The sequence below is a fragment of the Vigna umbellata genome, chromosome 7 (genome assembly GCF_029865625.1).
Source record: "Vigna umbellata cultivar VRB3 chromosome 7, Vumbellata_1.0, whole genome shotgun sequence".
In the NCBI taxonomy this organism is placed as follows: domain Eukaryota; kingdom Viridiplantae; phylum Streptophyta; class Magnoliopsida; order Fabales; family Fabaceae; genus Vigna; species Vigna umbellata.
Window position 1 is genome coordinate 20,579,160 of NC_142171.1, and position 27,668 is coordinate 20,606,827.

Consider the following 27,668-nt stretch of genomic DNA (forward strand, 5'->3'; position numbering starts at 1 on the left):
TCAGCCATCTTTTTGTTTTTTAAGTACCGTAAGTGAGAGAATAACCCTTCGACTTTTAACCCTGCAAGTTGAAACCAGACATCATTGTCAATGTGAACATTTACCCCTTTTACTCGAGAATGAAGGACACCATCTCTTTTTCTCATATTGGGTTAGAAGACCCTTACTAAGTCAGGGTACCAATCACCCTTCATCTGGACAAGTGTAGAGAGACCTTGAGTTTCAATCCATTCTTGGAAGTGAAATCCCTCCTTTTCAAATAACTCGAGGTTCATATATTTCTGAGGAACAATATGTTTAAACTTTGTCCACCTCAAAAACTCTAGACGAGTCTCCTCATCACTAATCCACTTGGAGAGATCAGCATTTCTTGCAGCCACAGCAGCCTTTCCTCTGTTTGTTGAAGGATGTGATGAAGAAGCCATTTGAATTTGGATACCAGATAATTTTCCTCAGTATTAGGGTTTACCAATATAGAAACAACTCAGTGTACATACGATTTTCAAATTCAATGTATATAAGGGTGTGCAACGTCACGCGTTCAACGTCAAATAAAATAACAGGCAACGTAAACAATAACCGGTGGCATTGTCATAAATAAATTCAGTGAAAAATTAAAAGAATCTCTAGTGCTTCTGACGAAAAAAATGTCAAAGATGTACAAAGCTTGGATGTTAAAGTGAGAGTTTAAAAGGAAAAAGAAAGAGTAATAAAAATGGAGCGAATTTTGGCTTTTGGATGAAGATTAAAACGTTAATACCATCACGTTGATAAATAAGTAAACCCATAAAAAATGGAGCGAATTTGACGTAACATTCTTGTCACACAATTAATCTTCCCAACCACTCCAATGCCCTTCACGTTGATAAATAAGTAAACCCATTGAAAACCTCCCCACATAACTTCGGTAATCAAATTCATGTTAACTTTTCTCTTGTGTTTTCCTTCTTTTCCTTTACTAAACGAAGACATTTCTTTGTTAACCATGAAGGCATGGGGGAAAACACAGGAAAACATTAACACTTATGAATTTCAAGTAGGCCCTTTCAAAACCTATCCTACATTACTTCCGCAACCAAATTCATGTTAACTTTTTCTTTTGTTTTTTTTTTACTTCCTGGTTTTGGTTATAATGTCTTCCATCATCTTTGGTCTTCATTTTATATTAAGTGTTTTGTAAGAGGAGATTTCCTTCTGAAATCCTCTAAGTTATAGGACGTCAATGATCCCAAAAAGAAGACGTCAATCACCAGGCCTTTGCATCCAATGCACCCAATATTCGTCGTCAACTTTATAAATTTAACTTGTCTTGGAGTTGTTTCCACCATAGGAAATCAAATAGCACTAAAATCTAATGGTAGAAGACAACTCCAAGACAATTTAAAAAACGATTCATACATTGTTGAATGATGAAGTTGAACATCTTTATATAATTATTTTAGATCATAAAATTGTTTCAGCATTAAACATATTGTGAACCATATTTCTTTTTCCCAAGCACTTTCCTTTCAGTAAGATAACTTCATCATTTTTGTACTATAAAAAGCATTTTGTTGACTTGAATTTCAAAGGCCACCTTCATATGAATTAAGACCTGAATGCGGCACTTTGAAATTCAAGTGAGCAGATTGTAAGTTGAGGAACAGAAATGCTTCGAAATCTAAGGAAAAGAAAACACAAAGGATATAAAAACCATCAATCCTAAATGTTCAACAGAGAAACAGGATGGCAGGTATTGCACGAAATTTAAGCTATATTTATAGATGAAATGACGACATTCAAACATCATTTAGTGGAAAGTAATACATCTCTTTTGATTCAACTAAGAACTAATTGACGTCCAGCCCCCAACAAAAGAAAAAAATATTATTGAATGATTAAAAATAAAAAGAAAAAAATATTAAAAACAAGATGATCCGCTGACGAAAATTAAATCATTATAAAAATAGTGCATCGTGTAATTATGATTAGAAACTGCCACATTGTAGAACGTCGAAGCCCCGCACAATTCGACGTTCAAACATCATTCAATGAAAAAGTAAAAAATTTCTTTGGATTCTGATATTTTAAGAACGTCGAAGCCCTGCCAAATTTGACGTTCAAACATCATTCACTGAAAAAGTAAAAAATCTCTTTGGATTCGATATTATCTCCTTACTTACTAATCAAAGACATTCTCTGATAAATAATGATATAGGACGTCATTGATCACAAATATTTGACCCAATCTCCATACCTTTGCATCGTTTGCAGTCAATACTCGACGTCAATTGTATAAATTTAATTTACATTGCAGTTGTTTCCACCATAAGAACTAATTGACGTCCAACCCCCAACAAAAGACGTTAAAAATATCGTTGGAAAATGCACACCATTAATGTTCCACTGCTCCACAGAGTCGGACGTTCCATTGAATGATTAAAAATTAAAAAGAAAAAATACTAAAAACTAGATGATCCGCATAGCAAAATTAAATTATTTTAAAAGCATTACACATTATTAATATCCTGAACGTCGAAGCCCCGCACAATTCGACGTTCAAACATCACTGAAAAAGTAAAAAATCACTTTGGATTCTTAAGAACTCCTTGCTGACTAAACATATAAATTACTATGATGAATAATGATATAGGACGTCCTCGAGCACAAATAATTGACATCAATATCTTGAACGTCGAAGCCCCACACAATTCGACGTGCAAACATCATTCACTGAAAAAGTAAAAAATCTCTTTGGATTCTTAAGAACTCCTTGCTGACTAAACGTAGATATTTCTATGATGAATAATGGTATAGGATGTTGTCGAGCACAAATATTTGACATTAACTTTTTGAACATCGAAGCCCCTCCGAATTCGACGTTCAATCATCATTCACTTAATAAGTAAAAAATCTCTTTGGATTGTTCTAAACTCCTTGCTGCCTAAACATAGATATGTCATTGATCAGTCTTTCGCATCCAATGCACTCAACATTCGACGTCAAATTTATAAATTTAATTTGTCTTGGAGTTGTTTCCACCATAAGAAATCAAATAGCTCTAAAATCTAATGGTAGAAGACAACTCCAAGACAATTTAAAAAAAGATTCATACATAGTTGAATGCTGAAGTTGAAAATCTTCTTTATATAATTATTTTAGATCATAAAATTGTTTCAGCATTAAACATATTGTGAACCATATTTCTTTTTCCCAAGCATTTTCCCTTCAGTAAGATAATTTAATCATTTCTTTATTGTAAAAAGCATTTTGTTCACTTGAATATCAAAGGCCACCTTCATATGAACTGAGACATGAATGAGGCACTTTGACATTCAAGCGAGCAAATTACAATTTAAAGAACAGACATGTTTCGAAATCTAAGGAAAGGAAAATGCCAAGAAGATAAAAAACATGAATCCTAATATGTTCAATACGAAAACAGGAAGAAGGGGATTACATGATGGATGCAATATTTATAGATGAACGATGACGTACATCGTGTAATTATGCTTACTGACTATCTTGTCTGAACGTCGAGGCACCTTCCAATCCGATGTTCAAACATCAACCATCTTTCGCATCGAATGCACTTAACAAATGACGTCAACATTATAAATTTAATTTTTTTGGAGTTGTTTCCACGATAAGAAATCAAATAGCTCTTAAATCTAATGGTAGAAGACAACTCCAAGACAATTTAAAAAACGATTCATACATAGTTGAATGTTGAAGTTGAACATCTTGTTTATATAATTATTTTAGATCATAAAATTGTTTCAACATTAAACATATTGTGAACCATATTTCTTTTTCCCAAGCACTTTCCTTTTAGTAAGATAACTTAATCATTTCTTTACTGTAAAAAGCATTTTGTTCACTTGAATATCAAAGGCCACCTTCATATGAACTGAGACATGAATGAGGCACTTTGACATTCAACCGAGCAAATTGCAATTTAAAGAACAGACATGTTTAGATATCTAAGGAAAAGAAAATGCAAAGGAGATAAAAAACATGAATCCTAATATGTCAAATACGAAAACAGAAGGCATGGATTATGTTAAATGCAAGGTATATTTATAGATGAACTGATGACTTACATCGTGTAATTATGCATAGTAACTACCACACTCCACCTTCTTGTATGAACGTCGAAGCCCCGCTGAATTCGATGCTCAAATATCATTCAATAAATTTCGTTTGATTCATTTAAAAACAAAATGACGTCCCACTCCCCAAAAATTGTCTACTTTTGAATCACTCGCGAAGAAGGTGAGATTTGGAGGGCTTGAAGTTGAAAAGTTTGATGTGCCCCTCTATATTCATATAATTTCACTCTCGATTTTGCTAAGTTCATATAATTGATTCTAAGTAATTGATGATAGGGTCGCACCTCCCAACAAAAGTTGTGCATAAAAGAATGCAGTATAGACTAGGAAGTGACTCCTAGGTCGTCTCACAAGGACCAATATTGCGGTTCAGTCTCAGATCAACACACGTAGTGGGGGGGTTTTAATGGTGTTTTTGTGCGGATAAAATTAAACATGACTGGAAATTAAATAAAACCGTAACCAGAATTGAAAGCATTAAAGTACATGAAACATTCAACTAAACACTGCAACATATAAATATCTAAACACAATTCGAACGCGACACTTAAACTAGAACCTCAATTGCACATAATGCAGCAGTAAAATGAGCAAGCACCTAAGTTGGAAAGCGTCAATACATTTCACATAGCAGAGGGAATAAAATTTTAAATGCACGGGAGTTCAATTAAAAGCATCCACATTTGCGAAAAAAAATGAAATGTACGGTTGGGATTGAAGCAAAGAAAACAATGCTGACGGCAAATTAATATACATAATATGAAATGCATTTTTCCAAGCTCAAGTTCCCGTGAAAACAGTGTTCAAAGCCGAAATCCAAGAAGAAACAAAATTTACTCTAAGGTGGCGCTGGAACCTTGTGTGCTTCCAATAAATCAATTTACTCTCACTACCTACTCCCACCTAATCTACTTCTTCATTTCACAAAGAAAAGAAATCTCCAAAGCATTAAATCATCAAAGGAAAGTGATAACGGCTGCCAGCACGCACACTTCTTCACAGCAAATAACACTGTAATCTCATAGAATTTAAAAATAGAAATCTGGTTCAAACATGAAAATAAAAACAAGACCACATGCTCTTTAAAATTCTTCTCGGTTCCAACACAGGAAAGAAATATAAAGTCTTCTACACTACTGCAGCATCACCGTGTCTACCACTCATCTCTCAATATCCATGGCGGCTGGGGCACACCTCGACCATTCTCCGCATCTGCTCCCTAAGGTTGGCGGCTACCCACCTCCAGGTCTCCTCTTTTTCTTTCTCTACCTTACATCACTCTCCATGTCTCCGTGTCTTTTTTTTTTTTTCTCAGTGAAGATGATGATCCCCCCCCAAGGTGGCGGCTGGGTCTTAACTTCCCCAAAAATGAAAGATGACTTGTGCCCTTTTCTCGCCCATTCCTCTGGACCAACTTTCATTTGGCTTCTTCGTGCACCTCCCTCTTTTCAACGCAACATCTGCTGCTGTGTGCTTCTTCTTTCTTCACGCACCACCTAAGAAAGCTGCCATGGACGCTCACGTTTCTGGATCAGTGCTGGATGCACCCCCAAAACTGCTTCCCAGGCCTTGGGCCGTGGTGGGCCTCACTGGACAGTGCACCCCTACATTGTTGGATGCGTGTGGAGTGTGCTGGACGTGCGTTGTCTTCCACTCTGCTAGACGCTCGTTCTGGAAGTGTGCGGACGTGCTGGACGTGCGTGCTATCCGCGAGAAGCCAAATCAGGACGCTCGTTCTGGATGTGTGCGGACGCTCGTCCTAGATGTGTGCGGACGCTCGTCCTGTGTGCTGAAGCTGCTGGAATCAAGGTGCTGGACTTGCTTCTGTTGGGTGCAGGCCGTGAGCCTCTTTTTCTTCCAGCACCACTTCCTAGCTTCTCCAATCAAGCCAATCTCCATGTGCACTCCCATAATTTAAATCCACACCTCCTCACTCATTTTAGTTTAAAATAAAATTGATGTGGCATTTTCTTTTGACCTCCAAATGTCCCAAATAATATCCAACAATTTCCCTACAATTAATAATGCAAATAATTAGTCCAAATAATTCAAACTAATTAAAATAAGAATTTTTGGTCAAATTAAGCACAATTAGCAAAAACCGGAAAATACCGGACAATTAAGCACAATTCCCCGATTAAATTCGGTACAATAAACTAAGTGAAGTGAATAAAATATTGACTCATCAAAATAGACCACACTTAGTCTTTTGCACTCCTGGGCAAAATCAAGACGCAGATCAAGGAATAGTTCAAAGGACTTTTAGGAAGGTGACACAGACTCAGCATACAGAAAACAAAGACTAACAAGGACAGAAACAAAATTTACACAGTCCTCAAGAAATCTGGACAGAGAAAAGAAGTAGACAATTCCAACACATAATGAATCAGAGAAAGCAGATACTCATGAAATCATCCAAGCAATTCAAGACATGGCAAAATGATTAATCAGCTCAAGAGGTGAATCAAAAGGAACCAAAACCTCGCAGATGCACTAACAGTGTTTCTTTCAAGTGTCTAGGGTAAAGAATGTCACTCAATGCACTCAAGAAAGCAATCACAAATAGACTTGGCAAGCCTCTAATATCAACACTCAAAACATATGCATGTTCAAATCAAAAGGTCTTTTATGGGTGAAATGGGGCCAAGGACAAGGTAGGATAAATATGGATGAGAAGCTACAAACCAAAAGAAATAGAGGAGCAATGGAGAACAAGTGTAAACACAATCAAACACACCCACAACCTCTAATTCCATCCTCTTCTTGACTCCATTATTCAAATTTTTTTTTTTTTTTCATCATTTTTTTTTCATCCTGTCTCTTTTTTTTTTCTTTTCTCACTCTTTAGGACACAACTTGAAGAGACAAGATACACAACATATTTACCAAAACAAAACAAGAAGAGGAACCAACTAGCCAACTCATAAGAATCCCCAAGGAGACCACACTTGTTCCCAAAACACTTCCAAAGCTCCAAAATTCCCTAAGGTTAAGGTAATCATGGTTTTTCACTTAGGGGTAGTGTATGAGCTTCAAAACAAAGAAATGAGGAAAGTATAGGCTCAAAAGGGGTTATCAAAGGTTTAGAACACGGTAGGCTTATTTGGCTAGAGAGGCTCAAAAACAAAACTGCCTTTATCACTTCCAAACATGCATATCAATCAAGAATTATCAACAAGAGTCAAGCCAAGGCATATGTGCAAGCAATCAAGAGACATATCACACACAAGAAAGAACATCAAGTGGCTCAAATCTCACACAGGGTAATTTATGTCACAATCAAATCAACCTCTCAAACATCTATAATCATCTTCTCAAGCAGAGAAAAGCAAGGATTTCAAACAAGTCAGAGTATCAATGAAGTGAAAGATACATCTACAACCTAAACAAAGTCCAGAAATCAAGAGAAACATGTAAAACTGTACACAAGACACGACAAAAACAACCTAGAAAAGAAAAAATTTATCCAAGAAAACAAAAACTAACGAAGAAAATTAAAAATCTCCCCCAATAGACCACACTTAAACTACACAGTGTCCTCAATGTGTCATAAGCATAAGATCAGAAATCATAACAGTCAACAGACCATGGACAAGTGCAATAAAAGTAGGGAAAGGGGGAGAAGAGAGAAAGAAAACTCCCCTGATCATGGTGGCAGTTGCCAATTTTGGACTTGTAGGGAGATGTCTTCCACCAATGAATCCAGCAAAGAAGTTTTGAGGAAGAACTGCTTCATCCTCCATATTTGATCTAGCAGGGAGATATCATCCACAGCTGGATCTAAGAAGCAGGGATTGTTGATGAGCGGGTTCAATTGGTGCCTATTGCTGTTGAAACTGTTGTGTATGTAAGCACCTTTTCCTTCCACTATGGGTGCATGTTGGTCAAATTCATGTGTACCTCCTGCAACATGGTTAGTGCAATGTGGCTCTACAGAAATTACATGCAGGGGTATAACACCCAATTCCAGTGTGACAGGCTGAACCTCAGATACATCCTCAGAACATGAATCAATTTCAATTTCAGAAACATTATCAACCACAGACTCAGATTCATGTTCAGTGCATGGATGAGAAGTATTCAGATATGATGGCAAAAGTGGTTTCTCATCATGCAGAGAGGGAAAATTAAAAGCATTCTCATCAACAATATAATCATCAATAACATACCCATCAACATCATAATCATGAAAAGCATATTCATCAACAGCATAATCAAATTTAGGTATGTTTACCTCTACTTCCCTGAAGGTTGGAAGAGTGGTAGAAGATGATGGTGGTCTACCTTTCTCAAAAACGTTGCTCATATATGCCTGGTCCTCAAAATCTTTCTCGGTCTCCTCATGTGCAAGAGTGGGACCATCTGAAGGTGGGAAAGTATGTGGCGCAGTAGTAAGCTCATGACTCTTCTCCCCATCTTCTATGTTGATGCCACTAACATCATCTGGGATATGAACAGTCTGAAATGGTAACTCTGAATCTTGAGACTGTTCCTCAGTGAGTTGAGTGGCCATCTGCCCTATCTGATCAGTCATACTCTGAATGGCAGCTCCTATTTCTTGCTGGAACTGCATGTTCTCTTGTTGAAACTGAAGGTTCTGCATGGTCATCTGCTCCAACAACTCCTGCAATGTAGGCTCAGAAGTAGAAGGCTGATGAGCTATTTGGACAGGAGTATCATATTGCTGACTTTGGTATTGCTGGACTGGTGGAGGCATAAAAGTACTCTGGAATGGTGGTTCTTGATATTGATGCTGTGGAGCATCATACCATCCCAAGGTAGGGTCATTCCATCCAAGACCGTTGCTGTAAGCATATTGCACAGGGGAAAATTTGCTCAAAAACTGATGCTCAAGATATCCCCAATCGGTAACGGATCTCAGAGGAAGAGAGTCTTTCCAATCCTTAGCTGCTCCTTGTAATGAATGCGGAAATGCGCTCAAGAAAATGTAATCAAGAGGGACATCTGGAGGCTTCATTGAAGAGCACATGATGTGGAGCTCCTCCAAATGTCTGTGTGGGCATTCTCCTGCAAAACCATGAAACTTAGGCAGCAAATGTATCAGTCCAGGGGTGAGATCGCAATGAAGATCATTCTCCTTAAGTGAAACCGGCTCACAAAGAGCACTCTCAGAAATTAGAGGATGAGTCGTATTGTTCTCAACATAGAAATCAGCAGAATATGAATTACAATCAGAGTAACATGCAGAAGGAGAATCATAATCAGAGGCACTAGCAAAACAAGCAGTGTTCACGAAATCAAAATAGGTAGACATGGAAAAAGAAGAATACTAAAAATTACGAAACAAATAAAACACAACACATTTATACATGCAACACGCACACACAAAACAGAACATCACATCACATCACATCACAAGACAAAACACAACACACACAAACACAACATAAAGACCTAAGACTGAACCGTTGGTCCCCGGCAACGGCGCCATTTTGATGAGAGGGTCGCACCTTGATGGACAAATTTGTAAGCACCAAAATATGATGTCACAAACTTGTTTCACAATCGGCAAGTATGACCGAATCGTTTCAAGTAATAAACTTGGTAAGACCAAGTATCGTTCTCCCAAAGGACTCACGGCCTAGTTTAGTTATGTGATTTGTTGATTAGCTAAGACTTAAGAACACAATAATTGAAGTTTAATATGCAAAGACGAAAATTAAATATGTATGCATGAATTGATCAATGACAAAGACAAAAGATAAACACTTTCAAGGAAATATATGAATGAATATGTTGTTGGGGGTCAATTTCATCTCATCCACTCTCATATATTTTAGGAATTCAACATTCAAATCATCATTGTTAATGCCACTCTCTAATGTACCATTCTAGATGGCTTCTCCCTAATCAAATAGTTCATACAATTCCTAGCATTCCTAATGATTAGTTCATGAGTGCAGGAGCTTAAAGGCAACCAATATAATATTGTCAGTATAATATTGGGAGAAATTCCCCGGATCTAGATTTCCCCGTACGTGTCCGTATCAACAAAACCAATAATCATGCATTAGAATGAGTTAAACAATGCAAGCATTGAGCAAAGAGGAAAAACCCTAACTAATGATGAAAGAAAGCATATGTCTTAATTCAAAGATGTACTCAACAAATCCATATATGAGAGCTTCAAGAGATTACTTTGATTCCCCAACAAACATACAAGGTTTAGTTCACCATATTCATGGTGAACCTAGATGAATTACAATGAAAGTATGAAAGAATAAACCCAATAAAGGTGAAGAGGTAGCCTGAGCATCCAAGATCCTCCTTCAAAGGGGTGAAAGAGAGAGTGTTTGCCTCGTTTCTGCCAAAGATGCCTAACTATAGGACGTGCAAGCCCTTATATACTAATCTAGAGTTACAAAAGATTACAAAAGTCCAAGCCCAAAAAGTGCCGCTCAGCGGTGATTGCGCATCTTCTTTCTTCCCCTCAGCGGCCATTTTGCCCCTCAGCGGTTCCAACGTCACCTCTTGAGTGCCGCTCAGCGGTAGTTTGCCGCTGAGCGGTGCCTTCGACTTCTCCTTTTTGCACTCTTTCTTGTCTTTTCTAATGTCCTCTCTCTTATTCTTCACTTCTTTTACCAAATTCACCTCAAAACCTGCACAAAAACACTTAAATCAAGCATAAACCTGTCCAGCTCTCTTATTTCTGAAAATATAAACAAAAGGCATGATTTCAAGCTAGTTTCTAAGTCTAAAGGTTGCTTTTAGTATCAACTTTAAGCATGAAAATAACAGTTTTTCAACTGTTATCACAACCCCAAACTTAGAACTTTGCTTGTCCTCAAGCAAATAAAATGTAACTCCATCTCCAACCAATTCATATGATGGTTCACTCATTCAAAATCCTCTTTTCAAGATAAGTAATAACTTCACTCAAACTTAAGACCAAGAGTTCAATCAAGATGTGCACATGCTTTAGTGTTCACAAAGTCATTTAAATTCCAACAAATGCTATTTTTCATGAATGATCAATCAATTAAGCATGGATGTTCATGTGCTTATGGAATATTTCCTCACTAGGTAAAGTGTTTCACTCAACACACAAGTGTATAAGAGGTAAAGTGTTTCACTCATTCACTCCACTATCACAATGTCACATGAATCAACTTTGCCTTTCATTTAACCACAATCAAATACATTCACAAGCATGCATCATCACAAGGACTTTTCAATGGCTTATAATGTGGTTGGGCTAACAAGAAAATTGGTTTTTCTGGATCACAAAATCCTTGAGTTAAGAGAATCATAACAACACAATCTTCTTATTCATTCCCAACTTTCTTTTGCCTTTGCTTTTGCATTTGCATTGAGCTTTGCTTCTTTTTCTTTTCTTTTCTTTGCATATTCTTACTTTTTAGCTCTTAGCTCAATGCTTTTTCCTTTTTCATGTTTCCCCAATAACCCCAAACTTGAACATTTAACAATACCACACAAGATCTTCTACTTAACTCAAGGTAAAGATTTTCAATCAAGGGTGTTCAGTGTATATTTAAGGCTAAGGGTTCAACGGATAGAACACAACGAGTTCTCTTTTAGAAGGCTAACTTTATGAATTTGGCCAATAAAAAGGGTTTCAAAAACACGGCCTTTGATCATATGATGCAAAACAAGCAATTGATTCAATCATAGAAAACCTGGGCAAAGTCATTCATGCTTTCAAAGTAATAGCATTCAACAATAACAACTCTGGAGCTCAAAACCTCACATATAAGCTCATTCACATTTGACCTACACATCCTGCTTAATTTCACAATCACAATCATGATATTATGCATTTGTTCACAAAGCTTGTGAATCACCTGTATAAGCATTTTAATGTGCACATCATCTCAACATCAATCAATCATAAGCATCATTCAGCATTACTTATCACACAATCACAGTTAATAGCAAACCATCATAACAAACCAGGTGTTCAATAGAGTACATCAAACCCTAATCTAAAAACAAAAACAAAAACAAATAAGTTCAGAAAACTTAAACCACAAAAGCATAATCATATGATAGCATTCATCAGTAAATGCTATCTCAGCTCCTCATCAGTCCGAGCTCTCTGTATCTTCCTCTTCCTCTTCATCATCATCTTCATCAAATGCATCCTCCTCCTCAGCTTCATCTTCATCCATGTCTCGGGCTGAAGCTTCAGCTGCTTCAGCTCCTCCATGCCATGGTTCTTCTGGCCAAGCTACCACATTATGGAATTCATCCATAGTCCACCTGTGTGCTGGAGGGGTATCATACATCCCCACTATCATCTCACCCGTGGCCACCTGCCCTCTGTGGATGGACTGCAACTGAGCACCTATAAGAGACATATACATGTCCCTCATCTGGAATGGTTCTGCCTCATGAGTATCAGCAGAAGTCCTGCTCTGTGCTGGCCTTCTCTCTCTACGAGCCTGGCGTGGTGGCACTGGCTGGGCTGCCTCCTCACCTCCACAGTACTGTCTGTAATAGGCCTCATCTATAGCTTTTCTTGGCCTCTCAAATGGTGGAACAGAAGTGTCCACCCCAGCTAGCTTGCAAAGGTGAGTGATCAAAGAAGGATGTCCCAGTGGTGCTTTGTTGTTTGAGGTGTTAGCACACACACTAATCTCATCAGCTATCATCTGCCCAATATTAACATTCAAGTTTCTGATAGCACAGTAGATGAAGAGTGCCCTGCTGAGAGTAATATCTGACACATGTGAACATGGCTGAATGTTGGCATGAGAAAATGCCATCCAATACTTTGCAAGAGGAGTCAAATCTGTCCTCCTAATATTAACCACTGAGCCAGATCTATTCTTTTGGAAGTGTCCTCCAGGTATGCACAATACTCTCTCAACATCCTCAAAGTCAGCACCTTCCTCCATGCTAAGAGCAAACTGGCATTGCTCACCAGCCCACACAGTATCCAGAAAGTTATTGATGGAGTCAGGATCATACCTGATAGCATGGCCTCTAACATAGCCCAAATAATTCTCAGCTGGATAATCACCAATCTTCTTTGCATTGGTGTAGAATTCTTTCACCACAGCTATGTTGGCAGGTGATGGATAAGTGGCTAGCTTCCCCCAATCATTCCCTAACACTTGCTCTCCAAATTGAGGAGCAAAGTTAGGTATCATTCCAACCTTTCTCTCCATTAGAAGTCTCCTGTCCTGAACCACCCTAAAGTGCTTCTCATGTTTCCTAGAGAGGAACCTGCCATTATGGGGCTGCTCTGGTTCCTTTTCCTTTCTCTTGGTTGCCATGGTTTTCAATCTCTTTCCTGAAGAGGATGTCATTCCTGCATTCAAACATAAATCCAAAACCACAAAACATGATGTTAATCATTAGTAAACACAAAACAAAACTCCTTTTGAAGCTAAACCACCGCTGAGGGCCAGAATTTCCCCTCAGCGCCACCAGTGCCACATTCAAACACGCAACAAACCAGAAAAAGCAAATCTGGCAGAGTGCCGCTCAGCGGTAAATGCCGCTCAGCGGTGATCTGCAGATTTTTGCAAATCTCGTTTTTAAACTGTCCTAACTCCACCCAAATGCAATTTTCAGTTTTCCAGTTCATAATCAAGCAGTTTAATCGGTTCAAACATCAAATATATCATCAAATCATGCATAGAAATCAAAACCCCTAAATATTCATGCTTTGACAATCACAGTCAATTTCAAGAACCCTAGAATGAACAAAATGCATTTTACTTACTTGGGTGGAGATGCTAGATGATATGAGAATGCTTCCAAACTAGAATGCTCTCTTCCAACCCCAAACTTTGATAGCACACTAGTGTAAAAGTGAGTGGAAGAGAAATTTTCTAAAGAGGGAAGAGTAAAAAGATGTGGGAAACCTAAGAGGAGATATGTGGGAGTCTTAATGCAGAGAAGAGCTTGAAAGAATATACAAACGCGCAGCTTAGGGTTTAAAAATACCCCAATGGGCTCGGGTTCCGCTAAGGGGAACTTAAGCCCATCTGCGATAGTACCGCTCAGCGGTAATTGCCGCTCAGCGGCACTTTCGTGATGTGCCCTTCTCCTTCTTTTCTTGACCTACGTGCCTTCCTAGCATACCCCTCATAGGTTCCCTGCAATTCAATGTTAAAAATGCTTATGCAAATCCTAAAAATAAACAAACAGAAAACAATCAATCAACTGGGTTGCCTCCCAGGTAGCGCTTGTTTAACGTCACGAGCCTGACCCAAAATCCACCAACACCCATCAGTAGGTGTTTCAAACTTACCAGCACCCATCAGTAGGTGCAAAATCTTCTCACCAACACCCATCAGTAGGTGTTACAAACTTAGTATCCTTCAGTAGATACTTAACCACCTAGCATCCTTCAGTAGATGCTAAATCCAACAAAATAATGTCCAGAATAATGTTCACAAATTACAAATTATAAAACCAAATCAAAAGTTTGTAAATCTACTGGGTTGCCTCCCAGCAAGCGCTTCTTTAATGTCATTAGCTTGACCCAGTAAAGCTCAAGTTCCTTCTTCTTTTTCTTCTTCTTCCTACTGAACTTCTTCAGAAATTTGATCAAACCAGGAACCTATTGCAGTGTCTCAATCATAGGAACTTTAATCTCCAATTTCTTGAAGATTTCCATGAAGCACTTAAATTTCTTTTCCTTCCTATGATTCTTCTTTAGATGAGGATGTGATTTTTCATGTGATTTCTTCTTCTTTCCTCTCATCTTCTTTTTCTTCCTTTTGCTCTCCCTAAATTTTCTCTTTTTCTCTTCTTTTATTTTTTTCTTCCTTTCTCTTTTTCTCCTCAACTTCTTTATCTTCACACAAATTTTCTTTCTCTCTTCTCTCTCAACCAATTCTTTTTCTTTTTCTTCATCTTTATCTTTCTCACTCAACTCTTCTTTCTCTTTTCTCTCTACCCTTTCCTCATCTCCCTCTAATTTTTCCTCATCAAGAATCTTGTCACTTTCAGTGATAATGACTTGCCCTTCCTCCTTAAGGTTAACATCAGTATTAACATCATCATTTAATATCTGACTAATGTGACGAAGTTGCATCTCCATTCTTTTACATGATTCTTCAATGCTTTTCTGAGTAGAGTCGGAATTTTTCAAAAATCGTTGAAGGGTGTCCTCCAACCTATCCAAACTTCCTGATAGAAAGGGTTGTTGCTGCCATTGTTGTTGTGGTTGGTTCTCAAATTGTCCAGCAGCTTGCCAAAATTGGCTTTGATCCATGCTTGAGTGAGGTTCCCACCATTGGTTGAGATTACTTTGGTAGAATTGAGTGCCCCTATAGTTAAACTCTTGACCAAATTGCATTCTGCAGACATTAGGCACAAAACCCTAAAAACAATTGTTAGCACAAAAAGATAGAGAAAAGAAAAAAAATCAAAGGATATAATTGAAAAGATAAGAAGATAGGAAATAAAAACAGAAAAATAAAAACATAAAATAAACTAAAATAAAATAAAATACAAACAGAAAATAAAATAAAATAAAATAAAATATAATCTAATCAAATAAAATAAAATCAAATAAAAACCGAAAAATAAAAAACAGAAAATAAAAACAGAAAACAGAAAAACAGAAAACAGAAAAAATAAAATAAAATCAAATAAAATACAAACTGAAAAATATAAACAGAAAAATAAAATAAAAATAAAAATTCGAAATTTAAAATAAAATAATAAAAAAAAAAATAAGTCAAAGATAATCAATAATCACACAAATTAACCAGTTAAACCATGAACCCCCGGCAACGGCGCCAAAAACTTGATGGACAAATTTGTAAGCACCAAAATATGATGTCACAAACTTGTTTCACAATCGGCAAGTATGACCGAATCGTTTCAAGTAATAAACTTGGTAAGACCAAGTATCGTTCTCCCAAAGGACTCACGGCCTAGTTTAGTTATGTGATTTGTTGATTAGCTAAGACTTAAGAACACAATAATTGAAGTTTAATATGCAAAGACGAAAATTAAATATGTATGCATGAATTGATCAATGACAAAGACAAAAGATAAACACTTTCAAGGAAATATATGAATGAATATGTTGTTGGGGGTCAATTTCATCTCATCCACTCTCATATATTTTAGGAATTCAACATTCAAATCATCATTGTTAATGCCACTCTCTAATGTACCATTCTAGATGGCTTCTCCCTAATCAAATAGTTCATACAATTCCTAGCATTCCTAATGATTAGTTCATGAGTGCAGGAGCTTAAAGGCAACCAATATAATATTGTCAGTATAATATTGGGAGAAATTCCCCGGATCTAGATTTCCCCGTACGTGTCCATATCAACAAAACCAATAATCATGCATTAGAATGAGTTAAACAATGCAAGCATTGAGCAAAGAGGAAAAACCCTAACTAATGATGAAAGAAAGCATATGTCTTAATTCAAAGATGTACTCAACAAATCCATATATGAGAGCTTCAAGAGATTACTTTGATTCCCCAACAAACATACAAGGTTTAGTTCACCATATTCATGGTGAACCTAGATGAATTACAATGAAAGTATGAAAGAATAAACCCAATAAAGGTGAAGAGGTAGCCTGAGCATCCAAGATCCTCCTTCAAAGGGGTGAAAGAGAGAGTGTTTGCCTCGTTTCTGCCAAAGATGCCTAACTATAGGACGTGCAAGCCCTTATATACTAATCTAGAGTTACAAAAGATTACAAAAGTCCAAGCCCAAAAAGTGCCGCTCAGCGGTATTTACCGCTCAGCGGTGATTGCGCGTCTTCTTTCTTCCCCTCAGCGGCCATTTTGCCCCTTAGCGGTTCCAACGTCACCTCTTGAGTGCCGCTCAGCGGTAGTTTGCCGCTGAGCGGTGCCTTCGACTTCTCCTTTTTGCACTCTTTCTTGTCTTTTCTAATGTCCTCTCTCTTATTCTTCACTTCTTTTACCAAATTCACCTCAAAACCTGCACAAAAACACTTAAATCAAGCATAAACCTGTCCAGCTCTCTTATTTCTGAAAATATAAACAAAAGGCATGATTTCAAGCTAGTTTCTAAGTCTAAAGGTTGCTTTTAGTATCAACTTTAAGCATGAAAATAACAGTTTTTCAACTGTTATCACACCTCCCAACAAAAGTTGTGCATTAAAGAATGCAGTACAGACTAGGAAGTGACTCCTAGGTCGTCTCTCAAGGAACAAATTGCGGTTCAGGAATCAGGTCAAACACATAGTGGGGGGTTTTGAAAATGTTTTTGTGAATGCAATTGAACTAAAAAAATGAAAATTAAACACAACCGAATATAAATAAGAGCATTAAAATGAAACTACAACAGATAAATATCCAAACACAATTCAAGCTGTAAAAATGCAACGATTACACTAAAACGTTAAATGCACAATATTGTCATCTATCCTACACATTCACCATCAAAAAGAAGAAAAGCATTTAAACATACAATATAAAATATTTAAAGGCAAAAGAAATAAAAGAAAATAAAACTTTTCTACCATTAACCATGACCCACACATCTACCAAGAGAAATTGGAATCTGTAAATGCTTCTTAAAATCACTCCTTGGCCATGACACTTCATGAGTTCCCTTGATGACTCTCAGCCGTGACATTTTGGTGTGCATGCAAAGAGAATTAAAATAAGTTAAATGCTTCTCCTTGTTTGCCTTTGACCGTGAGAATTTCATGAGGTGCATCCAAAGGAAATTAAAATAATGGTAACTCTTCTTCTTGGTTTCTCTTGCCGTAACAATTCCATGAATTGGAACCAAAACCACTTAATTAATTGAAATGCTTCTTCCTTCCACCTTCACTTCCAACATCTACATCAGCACATCTTCCATGCGAGGACGTCACCATGCAGCTAAAATAAACTCTTGCTTTTGCTTTTGAAACTCTCCATTCCAACACGTCACCATGTGCACTCTGCCCCGTGCTGCATCTCAAAATAAAATCACGTGCACTCCAAATTGAAATCAGCGTTTTCCATTTCCTAAAAGCAAATCAATTAAATTGAATTTCTAAGGGGTGGTGGCTGCACCGCTCCAACCAAGCTAGACGTGTTCAACAGCTTGCTTCTCTCCAGCCAAACCATGACACCTCCTTTCGAACTCCATTCCAGCAGCTTGCAAGTCACATTCACGTGCACCCCATTCTCTCCCTCTCGGTGGTTGTTCCAACATCCATAAAAAAAAATGATTTCTCACAGCCAAGCCGTGACAGCTGCTTCTACTTTGCTTGACCGCGCCATTTCTCCTCTATGCTTCCACGGTCCCGCGCATCTTCTTCCAAAATAAAAATCACCGTTTGTGTGCACCGTGCTCACTATGAAAGCAGCGTTCCAATTCTTGAAGCTGGATGTGGCAGCAGTAGCGTGTGTTTCCCCTTCCGTGAGACCACACACTTCTTTTCAAATGAAATAGCAACTTAAATTATAGAATATGAAAATGGAATTCTAATTCAAGCATGAAGAAGAAAAAAAAAACGAAACCGAACCCATCCATGATTAAAAGCAACGCTGGAAGCAAAATAAAAGCATTGTCTGAAGGAAGAAAAACTAAATCCTTATGCGTGAGGTTGGAATAAAAATTAGAATTTCATTCCTCCATCACGTAACAGTTTGCACAATTTCTACCATTGAAAAAGAAATAAAAATAAAACGTTCAAAGAAAAGAAAACCGTGCAGTCGGCAGCTAGCTCTCCATTTCCCGTGCAAAACATTCAAAAACCGAGACCCCCCCAAGAAAAACAAGTGGCGGCTCAACCTAAGGGCCGTGTGTCTCCCTTTAATGAGGGTGGGGTCCACACAAAAACCCTAGAGTCTAAGTCACTAATCTCTACTCTTGGGCCTAATCTACTTTACCAAAAATTGACCCAAAATATAGAGTTGATTCAAAAATTCTAAACTACTGAATTACAATTTAATTAATTCAAAAATGTCTGTGTGGGAGTCTTGAATTTATTCGGCATTCTTCCTGATGTCCCAAAATGTATTTCCGAGATTTTCCTGCACTTCAAAAATGCACTTAATCAGCTCAGAAAATCCAAATTAGCACAATTACAAATTTCCGACCAAATTAAGCAGAATTCAGAAAACGGGGAAATAACAAACAATTAAACACAATTCCCTGGTTTATTTAAGTGCAATAAACTAAATATAATTCAAGAAATAACGACTCATCAAAATAGACCACACTTAGTCTTTTGCACTCCTGGGCAAAACCAAAACGAAAACCAGGGAACTACTCAAACATCAGGAAGCTGACACAGACTCGAAAGACAGACAACAAAGACTCCAAAACAGAAACACAGTTGCACAATTCTCACAAAATCTGGACGGTAAAAAGTATAGGCAGAATCCCACACAGAGTCAATGAACGCAAATACTCAAAGAATCATCCAAACAGTTCAGTACAAGGAAAACATTCAATCAGTTCAAGAGATGAATCAAAAGCAACAGAGCCTCACAGATGCACACAATCAGTGTTTCTCTCAAGTGTTTAAGGTAAATCAATGTCACTCAATGCACTCAAGAAAGCAATCACAAACAGACTTGGCAAGCCTCTAATATCAACACTCAAGCACATACGCATGTTCAAATCAAAAGGTCTTTTCATGGTTGTAATGGGGCCAAGGACAAGGGAGGATATATCTGGATAAGAAGCTACAAACCATAAGGAACAGAGGAGCAATGGGGAACAAGTGTAAACACATTCAAACACACCCACAACCTCTAATTCCATCCTCTTCTTGACTCCATTATTCACAATTATTCACATTTTTTTTTCTATTTTTCTGCTCTTTTTTTTTTCATCCTGTCTCTTTTCTTTTCTCTCTTTTCAAAACAAAACTGTAAAAGACAAGATTTACAAAAACAAAACAATAATAGGAACCAACTAGCCAACTCATAAGAATCCCCAAGAAGACCACACTTGTTCCCAAAACACTTCCAAAGCTCCAAAATTCCCTAAGGTTAAGGTAATCATGGTTTTTCACTTAGGGCTAGTGTATAAGCATTCAAAACAAAGAAATGGGGGAAAGTATAGGCTCAAAAAGGGTTTTCAAAGGATTAGAACAAGGTGAGCTTATTTGGCTAGAGAGGCTCAAGAACAAAACTGCCTTTATCACTTCCAAACATGCATATCAATCAAGAATTATCAACAAGAGTCAAGCCAAGTCATATGTGCAAGCAATCAAGAGACATATCACACACAAGAAAGAACATAAAGTGGCTCAATTTCTCACACAGGGCATTTGTGTCACAATCAATTCAACTCTCAAACATCATGATCATCTTCCAAGCAAAGAAAAGCACAGAATCCAACATCTCAGAGTATCAATGAAGTGAAGGAAAACTGACAACCTAACCACAATCCAGAATTCATGAAAAGCATGGAAAACTGTACACAAGACACAACAAACTACATAAAAACCGAAACATGAACAAAGAAACAACCTCCCCTAATTGAAACATGAACAAAGAAACAACCTCCCCTAATAGACCACACTTAAACGACACAATGTCCTCAATGTGTCACAATCAATAGATCAAACAATCAGAACAATCATCAGATATCGACAAAGTGCAATAAAAGTGAGGAGGGAAGGAGAAAAGAAACTCCCTGAGTCAGATGGGAGGATAGGTGGGGTGGACCAAAGACGTCTCCTCCACCACTACATCCACTAAAGAAGGGTTGCTGAGGAAAGGCTTCAGTCTATGCCCGTTCACCTTGAAGCTTTTAGCTGTAGATGGACCTTGGATCTCTACTGCACCATAAGGGTAAACATTAGTCACAACAAAAGGTCCAGTCCATTTTGATCTCAACTTACCACCCATGAGGCCGAGTCTAGAGTTATACAACAAAACCTGTTGGCCAACCTCGAAGTCCTTTCTAACAATAGAACTATCATGGAACTTCTTTGTCCTTTCCTTGTAGAACTTCGAGTTCTCATATGCCTCAAATCGGATCTCATCCAATTCATTCAGTTGCAACTTTCTTTCCTCTCCAGCTTGGTCCATGGAGAAGTTCCAAATCTTCACAGCCCAATATGCCCGATGCTCAATCTCGACGGGTAGGTGACATGCTTTTCCGAAGACAACCCGGTAAGGAGACATCCCTATCGGTGCTTTGTAAGCTGTCCTGTGAGCCCAAAGAGCATCGTCCAATCTATTGCTCCAATCTTTCCTGTTGGGCTGGACAATCTTCTCCAAAATCCTCTTAATCTCCCTGTTGGATATCTCAGCCTGCCCATTTGTTTGGGGGTGGTAAGGTGTAGAAACTCTGTGCGTCACCCCATATTTCTTGAGCAAAGCTTGCATGGATCTGTTGCAAAAATGGGTTCCTTGATCACTAACAATTGCTCTAGGCACTCCAAACCTGCAAAAGAGGTGAGATCTAACAAAATCTACAACAACCCGAGCATCATTAGTCCTGGTGGCTCTAGCTTCCACCCATTTTGAAACATAATCCACAGCAAGGAGAATATAAAAGAAACCAAAAGAAACAGGAAAAGGACCCATGAAATCTATACCCCATACATCAAACACCTCACAGAACAACATAGGTTGTTGAGGCATCTCTTGTCTCTATGAGATTGATCCTCCTGCTCTCTGACAAGGTTCACAAGTGCTGCAAATCTTCTCCGCATCTTTGAAGATGGAAGGCCAATAGAAACCACAATCAAGCACTCTGCGAGCTGTTCTCTGTATCCCTAGATGACCACCAGGTGAGGAGGCATGACAAAACTGCAGGACCGAGTCAATCTCATGGTCCGGAATGCATCTCCTAGTAACCTGGTCACTGCACAACTTCCACAGATATGGGTCATCCCAAACATAATACTTAGCATCACTCTTAATTTTAGCAATCTGAGCAGGTGATGCTAAGGGAGGAAAAACAGAAGCAACCAAATAATTTACAATGTGTGCAAACCAAGGAGTGGGGTGAGAGTAAGAAATCATCAACAAACTCTCGTCAGGAAAGGTATCTTGTATGGGCAACACATCAGCTTCATTCCCAACTTTTTCAATCCGGCTTAGGTGGTCTGCAACCAAATTTCGTGCTCCACTCCGGTCTTCAATTTGCAAGTCAAACTCCTGGAGCAGTAGCATCCACCTGATCAATCTAGGCTTTGACTCCGCCTTTTTCAACAGAAACTTTAGAGCTGCATGGTCAGTATACACAATAACAGGTGATCCAAGCAAATATGACCTAAACTTATCAAGGGCAAAAACAATTGCCAACAACTCTTTTTCAGTGGTGGTATAATTTGCCTGGGCAACATCCAAAGTGCGTGAAGCATAATAGATCACTCTCGGCAGCTTGTCAATTTTCTGTGTCAAGACAACCCCTAATGCATAATTAGACGCATCGATGCCTGAATGATAGGGGCGGTGGTCAAAGCTTCCTTCAGGCAATCAAACGCCTGCTTACATCTGTCATCAAAAGAAAAGTCAATATCTTTTTGCAGCAGTCTGGACAAGGGAAGTGCCTTCTTGCTGAAATCTTTGATGAAGCGCCTGTAGAAACCTGCATGTCCAAGAAAAGATCGCACCTCTCGCACGCAAGAGGGGTAAGGCAACTGCGAAATCACAGATATCTTAGCAGGGTCTACCTCTATTCCCTTTTCAAAAATGATATGCCCTAGAACCAAACCTTGTCCAACCATGAAGTGACATTTCTCAAAATTGAGAACAAGGTTTGTTTCTATGCATCTTTTCAAAACTTTTTCCAAACTGTCTAAACATGCATCAAAGGAGGATCCATACACAGTAAAATCATCCATAAACACCTCTATGCAATTCTCAAGAAAGTCGCTAAAAATGCTAAGCATGCACCGCTGGAAGGTACCAGGGGCGTTGCATAGACCAAAGGGCATCCTCCTATAGGCAAAAGTGCCAAAGGGGCAGGTGAATGTGGTTTTTTCTTGATCCTCAGGCGCAATATTTATTTGAAAGTAACCAGAAAAACCATCAAGAAAACAATAATGAGATTTACCTGCCAGGCGCTCCAGCATCTGATCAATGAATGGCAGGGGGAAATGATCCTTCCTGGTTGCTTGGTTGAGCCTCCTATAGTCAATGCAGACTCTCCAACTGTTCTGCACTCTAGCTGGGATAAGCTCATCCCTCTCATTCTTCACCACAGTGAGGCCAGTTTTCTTGGGCACAACATGGATGGGGCTAACCCACTGACTGTCTGAAATAGGGTAGATGATCCCAGCTTGCAAAAGCTTGGTCACCTCCTTCTTGATGACGTCCATGATCACGGGGTTTTGCCTTCTTTGTGGCTGTCTCACTGGCCTTGCCCCATCTTCCAAAAGAATTCTATGCATGCATGTGGAAGGGCTAATACCAGGTATGTCAGCCAAACTCCAACCAATGGCCTTCTTGTGCTTCCTCAACACACCAAGCAACTTCTCCTCTTGAACAGAATCAAGGGAGGTGGAAATGATCACCGGTTTCTTCTCATCATCCTCCAAGTACACGTACTTGAGGTTATCTGGGAGCTGTTTCAACTCAAGAGTAGGTGCCTGCAAGTCAGATTCATTTGTACTTCCTACAAAGTGGTTAGTGCATTCTGACTCCAAAGAATTCACAGGTAAAGGCGGAACACCTATCTCATCACGCTCCAAATCCATATCCATGACAATTACATTATCAACATCATCCATATCAAAAACATCATCAACATCATGGATATCAAAATTCTCTTCAAAATCAACCTCATTCTCAAATTCAGATTCAGTGCATGTATGTAGAGAAGATAGAAAAGAATGCTCTTTCTTATGCAAAGAATCAAAATCATCAACAACATATCTATCAATAATGTCATCCAATGCATCGATCCTAAACAGAGAATGGTCCTCAGCTGGAAATTTCATTGCATCAAGGATATTAAAATGAACAACAATATCAGCAAATTCCATAGACAAAGTTCCAGCATACACATCAATCTTAGTTCGGGCAGTTTTCAAGAATGGCCTGCCTAAGATAATGGGAGCGGATCCATGAGAGAATCCCTCCTCCATTTCCAAAACATAAAAGTCAGCAGGAAAAATCAATTCACCAACCCTAACCAAGACATCCTCTATGAAACCTGTTGGGTGGGTAACACTCCTATTAGCCAACTGAATGACCACACCCGTGGTTTGCAAAGGACCCAAAGACAAAGATGCATATATAGATAAAGGCATGACATTAACAGAAGCACCCAAATCAAGCATGGCATTTTCAAATTTATTGTTTCCAATCACACAAGGAATGCAAAATATACCTGGGTCCTTGCACTTTTCAGGGATGTGCGGGACCGACTTACCAATAAGCGCAGATACATTCCTTCCCATGCTAATTCTCTCATTTCCCTTCATCTTCCTCTTGTGTGTGCACAGCTCCTTCAAGAATTTGGCATACTTCGGTACCTGCTTGATGGCATCAAGTAGAGGTATGTTCACCTCTACCTTCCTGAAGGTCTCCAGAATTTCCTTATCCACATCTTCCATCTTTTTGCTAGGAAGTGCCCGTGAAGGGAATGGTAGAGGGATAGGTCGGTCAACCAATGGAGAAGGTGCGGCAGCGGTGGTGGTGGAAGAGGGAGAAGATCCACTTGAAGAAGAACCACCGGCTGGAGAAGAAGATTCACCCACCTCAAATGCCTTGCTCGGACCGTCATGGTCGTTCTTTCTAGGACAAGTAGCAGGCATGGGTGTAGGTGTAGAAGCGGGCTCTAAAGGCACAAAAATCTGCTTCCCTGATCTAAGGGTTATGGCACTCACATTCCTTGGGTTCTGCACAGTCTGGGATGGTAACTTATCCGAATTCTGAGACTGCGCCTGGTTTATCTGAGTAGCCATCTGACCCATCTGGTTAGTGAGACTCTGTATGGAAGCTCTAGTCTCCTGCTGAAACTGCAGGTTTTGCGTAGTCATCTGTCTCACTAACTCTTCCAATGAAGGTTCAGACGAAGTGGAAGGTTGGGCAACTGGCTGGGTAGGTGCCTCTTGTTGCTGCTGTTGTTGTTGCCTCTGGTGTTGTTGCATTGGTGGAGGCACATATCTGTTAGGTGCTCCAGCATTCTGGAAAGGTGGTGCCTGCTGTTGATGCTGTGGCGCATTGTTCCATCTCAGATTGGGGTGATTCCTCCACCCTGGGTTGTACCTGTTGCTGGATAAGTCATGATTTTGCTGGTGTTGCTGCCTGTTGTTGTAGATGTTCGTAGCATAAGCCTGAGGCGCATCAGAGGCAGCAGAGTGCTGCAAAGAAGGACAAGCATCTGTATAGTGGTCACTGGAAGGACAAATAGCACATAGTCGTGCAACAGATGCAGATGGAGCTGCAGATCTCTGGTTGGTAGTCAACTGTGTCACCATCTTCGTAAGAGAGTCAATCTTTCCTTCCAACTTGCTTTCAACAGCTGATAAAGACTGGGCAACAACATCATGTACGCCCCTCACCACAATGGCATCATTCCTGGTGCTAAACTGCTGGGAGTTGGAGGCCATCTTCTCAATCAATTGCCTGGCCTCAGCAGGTGTGGTGTCTCCAAGAGCTCCACCACTGGCAGCATCAATCATACCACGGTCCATGTTGTTCAAACCCTCATAGAAATACTGGACAAGGAGATGCTCAGGTATCTGATGGTGGGGACAACTAGCACAAAGTGTCTTGAATCTCTCCCAATACTCATATAAGTTCTCTCCACCAAGCTGCCTAATCCCAGTTATGTCTTTTCTGATAGCTGTGGTCCGGGCTGCTGGAAAAAATTTATCTAAGAACAACCTCTTCAGATCATCCCAGCTAGTGACGGATCTAGGCGCCAAACCATACAACCAATCCTTAGCAACATTTTCCAATGAATGAGGGAATGCCTTCAAGAAGATGTGCTCTTCAGGAACATCATGTGGTTTCATACTAGAACAGACAATGTGGAATTCCTTCAAATGCTTATGAGGACTCTCACCTGCAAGACCATGAAACTTGGGCAACAAATGGATCAGTCCAGTCTTGAGAACAAATGGAACACCCTCATCAGGATATTGGATGCACAAGCTTTCGATATCGAAATCAGGTGCAGCCATCTCCCTAAAAGTCCTCCCACGAGGTGGAGGTTGTGCCATATTGTTCTCAGTGTGAAAAACAACAGAATCAGAATCAGAATCACGTGCAGATGCAACAGATGCAGTAGATGCAGTATGCACAAAGTACTCAGCAGTGGGATGCACAGTATCCAATGGAACAGACTCAAAAACAGACTCTAAAGATAAATTTCTAGAATGCCTAGCTAACCTATGAAAAGTTCTATCAATCTCAGGATCAAAGGGTGGTATAGGTCCAGGATTTCCCCTAGTCATGCACTAAGTCACAACACCCTAAAATCATGAAACGATATCACAAAAATTTTGAACACACAAAACAACCTAAACAAACAAACAAATCACACACACTCAAACATACAAGACAAAACACACACACAAACAACACAAAAGACCTAAAACTGAACCGTTGGTCCCCGGCAACGGCGCCATTTTGATGATAGGGTCGCACCTCCCAACAAAAGTTGTGCATAAAAGAATGCAGTATAGACTAGGAAGTGACTCCTAGGTCGTCTCACAAGGACCAATATTGCGGTTCAGTCTCAGATCAACACACGTAGTGGGGGGGTTTTAATGGTGTTTTTGTGCGGATAAAATTAAACATGACTGGAAATTAAATAAAACCGTAACCAGAATTGAAAGCATTAAAGTACATGAAACATTCAACTAAACACTGCAACATATAAATATCTAAACACAATTCGAACGCGACACTTAAACTAGAACCTCAATTGCACATAATGCAGCAGTAAAATGAGCAAGCACCTAAGTTGGAAAGCGTCAATACATTTCACATAGCAGAGGGAATAAAATTTTAAATGCAGGGAGTTCAATTAAAAGCATCCACATTTGCGAAAAAAAATGAAATGTACGGTTGGGATTGAAGCAAAGAAAACAATGCTGACGACAAATTAATATACATAATATGAAATGCATTTTTCCAAGCTCAAGTTCCCGTGAAAACAGTGTTCAAAGCCGAAATCCAAGAAGAAACAAAATTTAGTCTAAGGTGGCGCTGGAACCTTGTGTGCTTCCAATAAATCAATTTACTCTCACTACCTACTCCCACCTAATATACTTCTTCATTTCACAAAGAAAAGAAATCTCCAAAGCATTAAATCATCAAAGGAAAGTGATAACGGCTGCCAGCACGCACACTTCTTCACAGCAAATAACACTGTAATCTCATAGAATTTAAAAATAGAAATCTGGTTCAAACATGAAAATAAAAACAAGACCACATGCTCTTTAAAATTCTTCTCGGTTCCAACACAGGAAAGAAATATAAAGTCTTCTACACTACTGCAGCATCACCGTGTCTACCACTCATCTCTCAATATCCATGGCGGCTGGGGCACACCTCGACCATTCTCCGCATTTGCTCCCTAAGGTTGGCGGCTACCCACCTCCAGGTCTCCTCTTTTTCTTTCTCTACCTTACATCACTCTCCATGTCTCCGTGTCTTTTTTTTTTTCTCAGTGAAGATGATGATCCCCCCCCAAGGTGGCGGCTGGGTCTTAACTT

The 27,668-nt window shown here is 39.1% G+C and overlaps 1 protein-coding gene across 1 annotated transcript; it reads right to left on the reverse strand.

The window, feature by feature from the left end:
* LOC148195377 (uncharacterized) lies at window positions 1–26,129 on the reverse strand. The gene is made up of 5 exons (XM_088095182.1): window positions 25,014–26,129; window positions 24,754–24,932; window positions 23,833–24,657; window positions 181–393; window positions 1–61 (listed from the first exon to the last, which is right to left on the reverse strand). The coding sequence occupies exons 1-5, from the start codon at window positions 26,127–26,129 to the stop codon at window positions 1–3; spliced, it is 2,394 nt and encodes a 797-aa protein (XP_087951308.1).
* Between the last annotated feature and the right edge of the window lie 1,539 nt (window positions 26,130–27,668).